General features: G+C 38.2%; 1 protein-coding gene across 24 annotated transcripts in view; it reads right to left on the bottom strand.

The window, feature by feature from the left end:
- The window catches only part of PKHD1 (PKHD1 ciliary IPT domain containing fibrocystin/polyductin), a 524425-nt gene that overhangs the window by 47239 nt on the left and 462161 nt on the right, over nucleotides 1-15025 (bottom strand). For all 24 annotated transcript variants that reach the window (XR_016234007.1, XR_016234005.1, XR_016234006.1 and 21 more), the window contains one exon: nucleotides 790-1810. Coding sequence is in view for 19 of the 24 variants with exons in the window: in XM_089333174.1 (XP_089189300.1) it covers nucleotides 790-1810 (1021 nt within the window). In the remaining 5 variants the exon portion in view is untranslated. The remainder of the gene's footprint in view (nucleotides 1-789; nucleotides 1811-15025) is intronic.

The following is a 15025-nucleotide window of genomic DNA, read 5'->3' as shown; positions in this document are numbered from 1 at the left end:
AAATACATGTATGTAAATAGGGTTGAAACTTGGGATGTGAGAAGGGGAAGTCAATGATTTATTAGCCATAATCAATACCTAATATTAAGCATATGACCTTGATTTAGTTTAAAATTATCAGTTATTTTTATAGCTTAAAATAAGAAATCCTACCATATGTGTAAAAAAAAGAATATGAAAAATCATGAACTATAAGTACTTTCTAAAATCCTAAGTTAACAGTTCTCAAAGTCCTTAAAATTAACTAGATCAAGAGAAAAATTACTTGAGTTTTCTTTTCATCTTCCATACATATTAATACAGAGTTAAAAAAAAGAATACCTATCTCCATTGCAAAGACAGGGAAAACATAATATAAAAACCTAACTAAACTTTCATTTTGATGTCACTCTGTGTATAGATAGGCGATCAATATATTAGTTGAGTATGCCTTCAAGTGTAAAAACATATCTTATAAATTTTGCCTTTTATTTCAGTTCTAATGAGTCCTGTATCCTTTGGAGATAGTTATATAGAAGTAATTACTGCCCATTAAATATTAATTCCTTATTTATTAGCATTACTACAACTAAGATGAAAGAAGAGTAGCATCTGGAAATAAAATTCTCATGAACAGTGTCAGTTTAATAAATATAAAAGTTAATAATATATCTCTAATGTCTCCAAATTTATCTCGAAAAGAAAAGATACATATGTGATTCAGTGTAAGTAGGTCAATATTTACAACATATGTCAATATGGACTCACGAAATCAGCCCTAATTCTGATGCTACTCCAATTGCTACTTACCCAGAGCCAATGATTCCCTTTGGCTGAGTCACCAGTAAGGCCCCGGTAGTTATATTCAGAACTTTCTTTAATACACCAGTCTGTTGAGCAGTGATGAGTTGGTGAGCCAAATTCTGCAGTTTGTTACTTGACAAGGATGGAATCAGTCCAGTGTTCTTTACTGATGGAAGATCACCAATTTCAATAACAATCACTGTTGAGACAGTTTCCATAGTTGGTGGTGGTGAGACCTTGTGTGATGAGCTCATTTCCATCATAAGAGGTTTACGGTGACCAACTCTACTATAGTAACTGGCACAAGCCACCGTTGGGCAATTGCGCTTTCTTTTTGCTCTACTGTCAGCAATGGCTTTTAAAGTCCCTTCATTGCCAGGCATTGTATGAACAATTCTGATTTGGTTTTGGTGAAGGTGTAAGAAGTCTGTCAGTCTTTCAAGGATCACTATTTCCCAGCCATTTTCTACCACTGAAAACGTCACGGTGAAGGCCAAATGAAGGGAAACCCCTGAACGTATCTCAATGGGCTCTTCTCCTTGTAGGACAACATACAAAAAGTTATCCATAATGTTGAAATAGTTGGTACCTATACTCTCTTCCAGCAGTGAGGAAGCTGATTTACCCAAAGTTGGTGGAATAAAAGTTTCCCGTAAGAAAACATGTGGGCTCTGAAGCTCATAGTAGAATACGGCCAGAAGAAGCTTGGAGGTACTTTTGTTCCCCAACAAAAAAAAATGCAAAACTTCAGGAGTCTGATCCATAAAACAGACCTTGGTGATTTTCCCAGTGGGCAAAATGGAATAGAAAGTTGATACAGACCTAAAAGTAGAGCAAGGAGGGTTGGCATTTATATGACTAAAGGTGTCAACAAAACCATTAGTCACAGATACGACTGGATATAATTTCTGGATTGCCCAAGTTACATCAGCATTATCAAGAATTAGGACCACTTGGTCTGTCTGTTTGCAGATGAAACCTTGCATCAGTGGTTGGTATGTGCATTTCTTCTTTTCTCTAAATGTACCTATAACATAAAGGAAAATAAATAAGTGATAAAACATCCACAATCTCTCAAAAATGATTTTACTTTTCAAAAATTTCTTAAATTAAAAAACTTAATAGACATAAAATGTACATATTTATGGAATACACTGTGATATTTCTTTACTATATATTTCAGATGACAGTTACAAGGACGTGCCTGGGCTGCATCACATCATGGCTGACCTACATGTGTACTTCTATCTGTCCTATATGATTTCCCTACTATTCTCTATAAAGTCACTATAATTCATTCATGGAGGCTCCACTCTAATGACCTAATCTAATTTAATGGTTTTGTAATGGCCCCACTTTGAAACATCATTGCTGGATTAAGTTTTTACCCACTTAATACTATTAGCATAAGACTTTGGACTTTGAACCTCTGCTTGAGTTTTGGGAAGAAAATTTATTGAAACCATAGTAATCATTTCCCAGTGTCTGTATATCAAACATCACATTATACATTCTATATGTGTACATGTGTATATAATACACACACAATTTTTATTTGTCAATTATACCTTGTTGGAGCTGGAAAAGAAATTAATGACCTACAGATCATTTTTAAAAAGAGAATTTAGGGCTGGCGCCGTGGCTCACTAGGCTAATCCTCTGCCTGCGTTGCCGGCACCCCGGGTTCTAATCCCGGTTGGGGTGCCAGATTCTATCCCGGTTGCTCCTCTTCCAGTCCAGCTCTCTGCTGTGGCCCGGGAGTGCAGTGGAGGATAGCCCAGGTCCTTGGGCCCTGCACCCGCATGGGAGACCAGGAGGTAGCACCTGGCTCCTGGCTTTGGAATGGCTCAGTGGGCTGGTCGCAACACACTGGCCATAGCAGCCACTTGGGGGGGTGATCCAACGGAAAAAGGAAAACCTTTCCCTCTGTCTCTCTCTCACTGTCTAATTCTGCCTGTCAAAAAAAAAAAAAAAAAAAAAAGAGAGAGAGAGAGAGAGAATTTAGAAAAAGAGCCCAACAAAACCCAGTAAGCAAAAGAGAAGAAGTAGAGAAAAGTAATAAACATGACAGTAAAAATCAATGAAGTAGAAAAGAACAACAATGAAACCAAACAACAGAGAATGTGAGCAAGATGGCTCTTGGAAAATATCGACAAAATTAGTTAACCTCTCAAAATTAAAGGGAGAATATAAATTGCCAATTTCAAAGATGAAATAAATATTAGCATTACAGATCCTACAGACAAAGGATAGGAAACAATTATAAACAAACTTTGTGATAATACATTCAACAATGAAGATGAAATACATTCCTTAGAAACTAACCAAATCAATCCAGAAAGTTTGAATTGCTCTATGTCTCTAAAAGAAATTGGGAGCCAGCATTGAGGCAAAGCAGGCAAAGCTGCCGTTTGCAATGTCGGCAACCCATATGGGCACTGGTTCATGTCCAGGCTGCTCCACTTAATCCAGCTCCCTGCTAACAGCCTGGGAAAATCCGCAGAAGATGGCCCAAGTACTTGGGCACCTGCCCTCCATTTGGGAGATGTGTGTGAAGCTCCTAGGCTCCAGGCTTCAGCCTGGCCCACTGCTGGCTGTTGCAGCCATATGGGAAATGAATCAGCACATGGAAGATCTCTCTCTCTGTCTTTCCCTCTCTTAGTGTAACTCTTTAAAATAAATAAATCTTTAAAAATGAAATTGGATTAATTTGCATGCTTAATTACAAATTTAAATGAAAATTGACTTATCAAATATAAAGCAATATTTACTTTTTAAAAAGATTTTTTTATGTGTTTGAAAGGCAGAGTTACAGAGTGGCAAAGGCAGAGAGAGAGAGAAAGAGAAAGAGGTCTTCCATCCTCTGGTTCATTCCCCAGATGGCCACAATGGCTGGAAGTGGGCCAATCCAAAGCCAGGAGCCAGGAGCTTCTTCTGGGTTTCTCATGCTGGTGCAGGGGCCCAAGCACCTGGGGCACCTTCTACTGCTTTCCCAGGCCATAGCAGAGAGCTGGATAGGAAGTGGAGCATCCAGGACTTGAACCAGTGTCCATATGGGATGCTGGTACTGCAGGTGGCAGCTTTACCTGCTATGCCACAGTGCTGCGCCCACAATATTCACTTTAACAAAGCACTTTGCTCCCTATCATCACACAACATTAAAACCCTGACATTAAATCAAAAGTTGTTTTCAAAAGCATGGCAGAAATTAATTGCCTAATTTTAATGGCCATGGAATGTGTGCTTTAAGATCCTAATGCATGAATCTCTACTACAGTTATATTCTTCCCAAATAGGATATAGTAAGGTGAAATATCCTCTTGGAAAATCTTTCAAACACTCTGATTCCCCTGGTATAAACTCAATGGCTTACTATCCTTCCTTTATTCCATTATTTCCAACCATGTCGATGTCATTGATTAATAATTCACAAAGCTCTCTGCCTTTGTTTTTCCAGCTTCTCATCTGGGACATAAAATGTCTCTTAAAGTGACCTCTATAGATTGCTAAATTCTTAGAACTATCTCTCAACAAAAATTATCATTCTCTCAGTTGACATGATTCCCAACCATTCTGTGCTACTAACTATGTGTTATTTAATAAATTACAGCTTAGTAGGCATCAGTGCCCTTAAGGGGCTACTTCTGAAGACTACACATCTCATGTTTATATTACCACAAGGTTCAAATCCAACCTGAAACTGAGGATATTCCTCAACATGTAAGGATTGATTGATATGTAATGATCTTTTCAAAATTCCCATTCTTCAGATCATCTTACACAATTGCCAGTTGTCTAGTTGTAAGATTATTATCTGTAGCTCAAATATAATTTTAAGCCAAGTCATAACAATAATGATTGTGTATATAACAAAAATTGATTGTGACCCTCAAATGATGCCTAGTATGGGTATATGATAGCTCAACACTTTTAGAAATCTATTTCATATGAACACATAAGACTGAAATCATGCCTTACTATGTTGACATGAATTTTCTTCTTCTCTTAAAGCATATAATTTAATTGCCTACAAAATTTCTGATGTGATATGTTTTTGTGAACAATTAACTCACTCCTTCAATAAATATACAGGCTGGAATATGATTTTTTAACTGTACTTTCATTCCTAGTGAGAGATGACTTCCAAGGCCAAAATAACAAAAGTGGGCTATTAATAATGTGGTTTGAGCAATTCCCAGAAACTTTCTTAGTAGAAGGTATATCTTTAAAGAGGTCCAGTGTCAGAGGTATTTTTATTTATTTACTTATTTTTGCATGTTCTACCCAGAAGCCAGCACACTATAAAGACTGGTCCCTCACTCCCTCTCTGCCCTCAGGAGCCAACTCTACCTATACCCCTATTCGGCAGTGACACTGAATGGATAAGAATATGACTGATCATCTGTGTTGGAGAGCGGGCACAGAAAAGGCAGGATCTTAAGAGGGAGAATAAGAGAAAGGAGGATAAAGGGTTCGGATTTGAAGAGTCCCAACAGGCCTGGATGTGGGAGCAAGAAGTCACCATCTCTGCTGATGGTGCACGTTGCAAAGTACATGTGCACCCTAGATAGCCTACCTCAGACTCAACACCAAGCTCAGAACTAGGGGATAGGGTAGGAAAAAACACAAATCTACATGACCCCTGGGGATTTTGTGTGAGTTAGAACTGAAGTAAGAAATCGCATAAACATCTACTTGGATTATGTGTGTTTGCTTAACTTGCTAACAACAAAAATATGGTACTATTTCATCTCTCTCTTCAATAATAAGGAGCTACCTGGCTTATTATTATTAAGGACTGTGCTGGGATTAGGGACTAAAGTCCAGACACACATGCTTCTCAATTAACAATTCACATACTTAAACTTTGCCAATCAGCTTCTTGATTTCCAATGATCTAGCTCAGTGCCGATACATTAATTGTACCTATTCATAATTTTTTATTTTTATACTTTAAACTGCTGTGTATGAACAGCCTACTAAAAAAGGATGAATCATACATTCTTTACAACTTTTGATATCCTAGGAATAATATTGTCAAAATATGTAATAAATAAAAATTATATTTTAAAACTACCTAGGCTTATGAAAGAAAATTCTCTAGCCCTATGTTTCTCAGGAGTCAGAGTTGGAGTTCCTTTGACCACAGTATGAGAATGAAAATTAGGATGTGATTTCTCTATTTATAAAAGAGATAAGACTGCATACAAGTAGAATTTATCTACTGGGGAAAAATTATACAGTAGATATATTATTATGCAAACCCCTCAAATCCTCCTTTTTAGAAAGGAAGTTGAAACAGACAGAATACAATAAAATAATCCCACCAAATAATTATGTAGTTATTTTTGGCTTTATAACTCTATTTCTAATAGGTATTTCAACCTTGAAGTCTTGACAATCAGGATTATATTCAAAGGAAATATCCTACCTGAGCTGAAAAGTAGGTCTTTAAAAATAATAAATCTTTAATTTTATTGAAGTAAATAATCTAACAATCAAAATCAAATTTTGAGTAGCAGCTAAGGCTTAGGTATGATGATTCAGAGCTCCTTAAAATATACCAGGGTGGGTGGGCGCAAGGGGGAAAATTGTTGTGCTTAAACACAAACAGAAATTCTGCAGGAGAGATGTCATCAAAAGGGAGAGACTTATGTTGGAAGGGATGGATGACAGACAGCAAGCTCCTGGAGAGGCTAAGAACAGAATCCAGAGTCCTTTTAAAGTAGGTGGGATGGGATAGGCTGGAAGACTTTGTCTCTTTTCCATGCAGTAGGAAAGAGGGCACAGTGTTTGCACTGGTGGAGGTGGTTGGGAGGTTGAAGGCACACTCACCTGCTTAGAGGGAATGGGAGTGTGAACCAAGCAAGGTCATCAACTGAACTGCAAGTGAGGGAGGGTGTTGAGAGTTGAAATCAGAGGAGCAAGGGTGCATTGAATGTTTGTGAACTGAGAAAACTTGGGGGCATGCACTGTGGTGCTTCCTACCCAGCTCCCTGCTGGTTGCCTGGGAAAGCAACAGAGGATGACCTAAGTGCTTGGGACCCTGCAACCACATGGGAGACTCAGAAGAAACTCCTGGCTCCTGGCTTCAGACTGGCCCAACCCCAACCATTGCTGCCATTTGGCGAGTGAACCAGTGGTTGGAAGATCTCTGTCTCTTCTCTCTTCCTCTATCTTTCCCTCTCTCTCTCTGTAACTGTGACTTTTAAATAAACAAATAAATATTTTTTTAAGAAAAGAAAATTATGTAAAACTGTCATTGCAGAATAGAGGTAAACTCAGTATTTCTGTATTGTTTATACAAGGAGAGAGAACCATTCTGTAAAAGCAGGCACAAATATATAAGTCAAAATCAGATGTGAAAGTGGATGTTATTTAAAATGAGAAAAAAATCAGAAGTTTATAAAGCCTCCTCATAAGCAGCATAAACATGATAAAATCCAAAGAAATGCAACATTTTTTATCAATTTTACACAATACATTTCTGTGTTACTTATTTCCTATTTTTTATTGCTCACTTTTATGTAGCTTCTTATCTCGACAATAGTGTTGTAATATTTTCCAAATTGGAGATAAAACTATAGTTCAAGCTTTCCTGTAGCCTGATGACTGATCTTTATTTTCCATCAATAGTTTCTTTCAGCTTCATAATTCACTGGGATGCATTAATGTTTAGAGTTGTTGTAAATATGGAAAACTTATTAGAAAGTTTTCCTCATGTATGAACTATAATATTAGAATAAATTTTCTCAGGCTAGCTATTGTGGTACTGTCACATCAAATGCTAATTCTCCTCTACTTCTCAGATTTTCTTTACACCTTAGAAAGTGTGACTTAGTGTCTGTCTTCTTTGTTACACAGCACTGGGTGAATCAACCCAGATGCCTGGTGATCATTTTACATAGAAGTGATTGTGAGCCACAAATATGGTGTCCTACTAAACCCAGATTCATTGTATGGCTACCTTCCCCTTGGCTGATCCCTAAGATGCTGTGACTAGTCCATAGCTAGCAAACCCCACAGAACTTTGCAAAAAAGAGAATTTAGAGTGGGAAGGGAGAGTTATTTAATCTCAGCCAAAATATGTTGCTTTGGAGAATTTTACAAAAACATAGGTTCATGTAAATACCTTGCTAGGACTTCTCTGGGAGACTTGGAAATGGTTCATAGAAGTGAAGGCCCTGAAACATACATTTCACCATCTTCACAGTAAGTGACCCTGTGTGGTGCGAATCACTGAGCAAATGCCATGGACAAAGATGACATCTGAGTTTGTTTGTGGTTGGGCTCATGTCTGGCTATTGGGAAGAATGGACAAAGCATCATAGGTATTATAAGTATTTTCAAATAACTATAAAGAAGCGCAGTTCCACTTAAGTTGCATAAAGAAGGAAATGGAGGAGGTAACTGATGTATATTAGAAAAATACAGGCCGGCGCCGCGGCTCACTAGGCTAATCCTCCGCCTAGCGGCGCCGGCACACCGGGTTCTAGTCCCGGTTGGGGCGCCGGATTCTGTCCCAGTTGCCCCTCTTCCAGGCCAGCTCTCTGCTGTGGCCAGGGAGTGCAGTGGAGGATGGCCCAGGTGCTTGGGCCCTGCACCCCATGGGAGACCAGGAAAAGCACCTGGCTCCTGGCTCCTGCCATCGGGTCAGCGCGGTGCGCCGGCCGCAGCGTGCCGGCCGCGGCGGCCATTGGAGGGTGAACCAACGGCAAAGGAAGACCTTTCTCTCTGTCTCTCTCTCTCACTGTCCACTCTGACTGTCAAAAAATAAAAAAATAAAATAAAATTTAAAAAGAAAAATACAAATGACAGTGGGTTTAATGTCATAAGGAAAGGCTCTTGAACAAGTGAGATGAAAATTGACAAGTTATGGTCTGAAAGTAGGATGGCTGAGTTCAAGATTTTGAAGGTTGGTGGTGATGACAATGTTGATGGCATGATTATGTAAGTGGTAAGATAAAAAGGGAAAAAAGCATACCTGATAACAATAATAATTAAAATTTGTTGAAGTCTGTTCTAGTGTCAAATATTCTTCTAGAGAGGACTTGAAGATCAATTGAACAATGAGAGAGTGAAAATACAGACAGACAATGGTCACGCCATATAGAAAAACAGAACTAGGATCCAGTCTAGAGTGGCCAGTTCAGGAAGCCAAACCATTATCTGCAGCAACTAGTCCAGAAGATCACACAATAACCTCTGAAATAATGAAGCGCCAATAGCCTGAACTTTGATTAATAGCTGACAGCTTCCAAAATTTTCCCCATTCCGGGCCACAGCAGAGAGCTGGCCTGGAAGAGGGGCAACCAGGACAGAATCCGGCGCCCCGACTGGGACTAGAACCCGGTGTGCCAGCGCCGCAAGGCAGAGGATTAGCCTATTGAGACACGGCGCCGGCCTGCCACAGTTTTCAACTCAAAACCAATCAGAGAAAATATAGGTATTCCTAAACAATCATATAAGATGCCCCACTTCTAGTTAGCCTGCCTACAGCTTCTCCATTCCAACAGCCTCCAATCAGTTTGCTCATATTTTGTGTTTTACCATATGAAAGTGATAGTGGCTACCTTCCTAATGGTAGCAAGCTTATAATAAATACTCTTTGCTTGTTCTCCTTTTGATACTCTGTTTACCTCTACAGCAGGTGAGGTTTTAGATGGGTTCTCCATCGTTAATCACAACAAAGTTGAAGAAGTCACTTACTATGGCTTCAATGAGTGGAGAGCAATGCCCATCATGGCAATCTAAGACCCGTGAAGTAGGGAAAGCACATAGAAAACCAGCTGATGTCAGCCTCTGGGGAGCAGGGATTTTACTTAATGTATAGTACATATCATAAAGAGCATGAGAACAGCACAGGAACATGGAAAATACCTCACAGTTTGAGGGTGTGACTTAAAGAGGTTTTAAACGGAATGTCATCTTTAGAGGATGGCTAGGTTCCAGGTGAAGCAAAAGTGCAAAAAGAGTGTTCTTTGAAGATAAGAAGATTTTGTTCATTCCAATTTCAGAATTCCAAACAGACCCAGGAGTAAATTTGGGAGGAAGGCAGTAAAAGGCTGGATAAACTCATAAATACATTAAGACATGCATTCTGGAAATAGTATATAGTGAGTGGTGGACTTCTGAATAGTGGCAGAGGCAAACAAAGACATCAAGCAAAAATATTGCATCCTCATACTCTTCTTTAGTAGTGTGGAAATAATGACTGTTTCCCTCTCTCCTTATTTATCCCTCCTTCTCTTTCTTCCTCCTTCCATCTTTCCTTCCTCCCTCCCTTCTTCCTACCTCCCCTCTCTCCTTCTGTAAACTTCTTTCCCTAAAATGTTCTAATAACAAGTTTAATTATCCCTAGTCCATAGGCAGAAAAAATTAAGTCATAGCTTAGTAGTAATAATTAGGAAGAAAAAAGTATACTTCTACACTTCTATTTGTGCTTCTGGAAAGTTGAAATTGAAACATTTAAATGTAGATAACTTCCCTTTTGAATTATATGTGTATGTATCATGTAATGATAAATACTACGAGAGAGTGTAACAATCAGGAGAAAACTCTCTCATCACAATCTATTGACAGGCACACATGAGAAGGTTTTTGGTTATTTGTCAAATCACCAGTTTGGCAAAAGCCCATTTGTTATTTTGTATTATCATTTGGCCTTTAAATATTTTATCCTACTCTCCAGGAGTATAAAGGTCTAGCCACTCATTTAACAAAGGCATAGGCTGAAGATGATCAATAAGCATTATTCATCTTGGTGGTCAAATTTGGAATCCTACCATTATAAAGAAGAAATATTATTTAATTTTTTTATTTATTTCCAAGAGATGGGCTGGTTCATCATTACCTTACCGTTCATCTCCCTGTGTCATCTCTGGAGTTAATCAATTCTGGTGTTTAATTTTGGCATGTGGCAAAAACAAAACACAAAGGAGCAGTCCGCTGAGGACTGCAAATGGGTGTAGTTCTGAACCGTGTCAGAGAGCACACATGACTACTTAAGGGAGGTTGTGCCCACTGGCAGACAGACCTCACAGTTCCACCCTCCTGGCCATAGCCAGTGGGAGCACACTGGGACCGTCCAGCCTAGTGCTACTCCTGAACAGCATTCAGGCTTCGCGTCCTCTCCACTCTTTCCCTCCTACTTCTCTTATTTGGGGAGGGTTTAGCTTTGTGTAATGATTATCTTTCTCACTTGTTTTTGTCTTTTCTTTTCCCACTTCTCTAAATGGCTTTATCTGCCAGTCACAATTTTTGTGGTCTGCAATTCTGATCACTTTTAAATGAAACCCATGCTGGCTTTGGTAATCATAATGTCATTTACAATTTACCACTAAACACGTTTATTCAGTTAGTAGCACACTGGAGAAAGAGAACTCCATATGAACTCACCGTGAAAGGCCTAATCTGATTATTTCCTCATGAAAATCCAGGCAGGGGTGCTTGTAAGAGGGGCTGAGAGAAGAAGGAGAAAAAGCCAGGTCTGGCCACAGCTGACTTTGATAATCAATGTGAATAGATAAGTGATACAGCCTGTCAGGGCCGCTGCCCAGGCACCCCAGGGCATTCCTCTCAGAAAGGCAAGAGTGGACAGGACTTAATAAATGCTGAGTGACCAGTGAGTATTGGCTTGGCATATGCTATTGCATTCGAGATGGACAAGAACAGTGATAAAGTCCAGAAGCCCTTCTCTAAGTGGGGGAAATTAGATTAAGCAGGTTGTATTTATGTGTGCATGTGTGCACATGAGCACTTGTTTTGTGTATACTCCACTGTTCTAAAATATACTGGCCATACAATGTGCTCTGACTAGACTGGAAATCCTAGACCTCAAAACCAAGAAAGGAGGCAACATAGGGGTGTCTGGTGGAGAAGAAGGAAGAAGGTGGGTGTGCTCTGTGAGTGTGTATGTATACTCAGGTTGCTTCCAGGGTTCTAACAAATATTAACTTTGTGTCAATATTTGTCCTTCCTGTCGTGAAATGAGGATTTTCCACCTCATTTCACGTTTGGAAAGAAAATATGCCAAAGGAATCGTTTTTGCTAGGGGAAAAAATTAAAAGAAAAGAAAAAATAAAGAAACAACTTCTATTTTTTTTTTTAGAAAAATGGATCAGAGGGAAAGAAAAACAAAGTATTTTTAAAATAAATGTTTTGACTCAAAGGCACAAAGAACCCTTCTATCTTAGTGCTTTCAACAAAAGAGAAAAATTTATATGTTTAAAATTGAATGAAATACATCAACATTAATGATTTGTTCCTTGAGGATAGCACTACAATTTCCCTCAATAATTTTTTTTAGTCATTTTGTGATAGATTTCATAATTTGCAATACAGTGAAGTGTAGGAGATTTTGACAAAAACAAAATATATATAATCATTCTTTTATTTTAAAGAAATGGAAAAAATCATTCACCACTATTTTCTGTCAAATAACATTTACACCTCATTATTTCTAATTTAACAAATACAAATGGCCACAGATCAAATAAAGAGGAGACAGGTTAAATTTATCCCCATGTATGTGTGTTGTCATTGACCCTCAGGCTACAAGGAGTGCAACGCCAAAATTTCAAAGCTATGTTGCTAAATATACATACAAAGTAAGTAGTCAAGACCTACCTAAAAATTATTTCAGAAAATATGCTTTGGTCATAGTAGCAATAATACAGAAAAGGGTCTTTTTTAGAATGAAGAATTCCAGCTTAAAATTATTTTTTCAAAAATAATGGGTAATAGGTGTGTGTTATTTTTATAAGATGAAGGTAATTAAGGGTAAGGTTTTTATAAATAAAAGATTCAATAGAGATGTCAGGAAGCACAACCTTTCTAATTTGGAGGCTAGAATTAAACATCTTTAATATCTGTTGAATGACCATAAGATGGTAGCTCTTATTATTACAGAGAAACATATGCTTGCAAATATATACACATATTATTATTATAAGTAATTTAAGTATAATTATTAGTTGTTGTTATTATTACAAGATATTTATTGTTATAAGTAACTACAGACACTTGAAGTTCATTAGATGGAAAAAGCATGACATGTATTCAATGATTAGGTCCGGAAGCCTCAAAATGAACACATTTCCAGATGGTTTTCATGAGACAGTGGCACTTAGGAGTATCATCACCCTTGGTCCCACTCTCAGTGAGAAAGATAGCAACTAGTTACTGCTGTAGAGAAGTAGCTCTTAGCACTCAGGAGTCATGAGATGCCCATGTGTAAAGACAGTTCTATAACAACAAAAAGATGCTTGATGAGCAATAGATGTATCTGGGGATATGAAATGGGCTGGTAGCTACATACACAGGATCTGTCACAATTTTGTGAGCAATCTCACCAAAGTTCTTGTACTTGGGTCTGTTTTTCATGGGGATGCATTTCCAAATTAATCTAAGAGAAATGGAAAACCACATAAAACCAGCCATTGTGTGAAGCAAGAGATGCCTACAAGGCCTTCTGTGAAAGGCCCCTCTATTTTTGCTAAGTTCTCTTTTAATTAAAATGTTACTTTGAGGAGGAAAATGACCAAGAGATAAGAGTAAGTGATGAAAAGACAGCGAAGATGAGGGGGAAGAAGGTCACATGTGTATCCAACATGCTTTTTTACTCAAATCAACTTTTTATAACCAAGTTTTTTAAAGATTTATTTATTTATTTGGAAGGCACAGTTACAGAGAGGCAGAGGTAGAAAGAGAGAGAGACAGATGTCTCCCATCTGATGGTTCAGCCCCCAAATGGAATGCTCCAGCAACAGCTGGAGCTGAGCTGATCTGAAGCCAGGAGCCAGGAGCCAGGAGCCAGGAGCTTCCTCTGGGTCCCCCAATGCAGGTACAGGGGCCTAAACACTTGGACCATCTCCCACTGGCTTCCCAGGCCATAGCAGAGAGCTGAATCAGAAGAGGAGCACCCAGGATTTGAATCGGTGCCCATATGGAATGCTGGCACTGCAGGCAGCAGCTTTACCTGCTATGCCACAGCACCAGCCCCAATAAAAAAATATTATTGATAGACGTCCATTCAAACAAATTTGAATAACTTTTGTGTTTGTATAATGCTAAAATGTCATTATCTACATATTTCTTCAAATAATTGGCAAATAGAAAATGTTTTTATATTTTTGTTATTTTGTTGTAATGTGATTTCATCTGTAAACATCGGCAGATACGGTTCCAATTATGATTTTTATTCTTTGACCCTACATTGAAAACTGCATAGACAAATGCAAGCTCAGGAAAGACAGCCTGGAAAGTGAGAGATCAGGTTTTCCAGTTGGAGAAGTTTGCATTGTGTCCTGCCTTTGCCATTGTCTAGCTGCAAAACAGGGGACAGGTTGCTTTTCCTCTCTGACTCAGTTTTCTGATTCCTCAAAGGAACTGAGAATTGTTCCTACTTCATAGGGTAATGGATATGGTTAAATGAAGCAAGACATGCACAGAGTCCTTGACAAATAAATGCTACTAAATGTAAGTTGCTACATTTGCTGCAATGAAAATTATTTTTAAAAAGTTTTAACAAACATAAAAATTGTACTTGTTTATAGGGTTTCATGTGATGCTTTGATACTTGTATACATTGTATAATGTCCAATCTATCTTCTCAAACACTTAACATTTATTTATGGTAAAAGCATCTGAAATCCTATCTTTATAACCATTTGACAGTCTCCCTGACAATTTGTTGGCCCTATCCTCTTAAAATAGTATTTGCTTCATAGTCTACAACAACATCCATGAGTGTTGCAAGCATTCATAATAAATGGTGTTGAAGGAGGGAAGATACAGGTGAAGAAAATGAGCAAAGGTAGACACAAGAATCTATATTTTTAGAAAATGTAAGAAAGAGACACATGCATATATACATGTACACATATGCATATACATAATACGAATGCAGGTATCTATAAGTAGGACACAAATATTTGCCCCACTACTCAAAAAACAAAAACAAAAACCCTGTAAAATCCAAGATAATTTTCTCTTTCATCTAGTTTTAACTTTTCCCTTTCATCCTTCTGCAATACTTACAACTTCTACCCCACTCCACACCCTTTGTCTCTACCTTCCTTTTTTTTTTTTTTTTTTTTTTTTGTAGTAAACCCTGCCTGCCAACTTTAAACAAAATGATGTTCATGGTTAGTTGAAAGGCAGGGGAAGAAGCCAACAGCATCCTTATCCAATTCTTGGGTCACTCCTTCCCCAGAATGATAAACTTCTCACCTCACCAGCC

Source organism: Oryctolagus cuniculus, chromosome 5 (genome assembly GCF_051225735.1).
Source record: "Oryctolagus cuniculus isolate XC-2025 breed Fujian yellow rabbit chromosome 5, ASM5122573v1, whole genome shotgun sequence".
Taxonomy (NCBI): domain Eukaryota; kingdom Metazoa; phylum Chordata; class Mammalia; order Lagomorpha; family Leporidae; genus Oryctolagus; species Oryctolagus cuniculus.
Note: the sequence above shows the minus strand (reverse complement) of the source record. Positions and strands in the feature narration are given on the sequence as shown.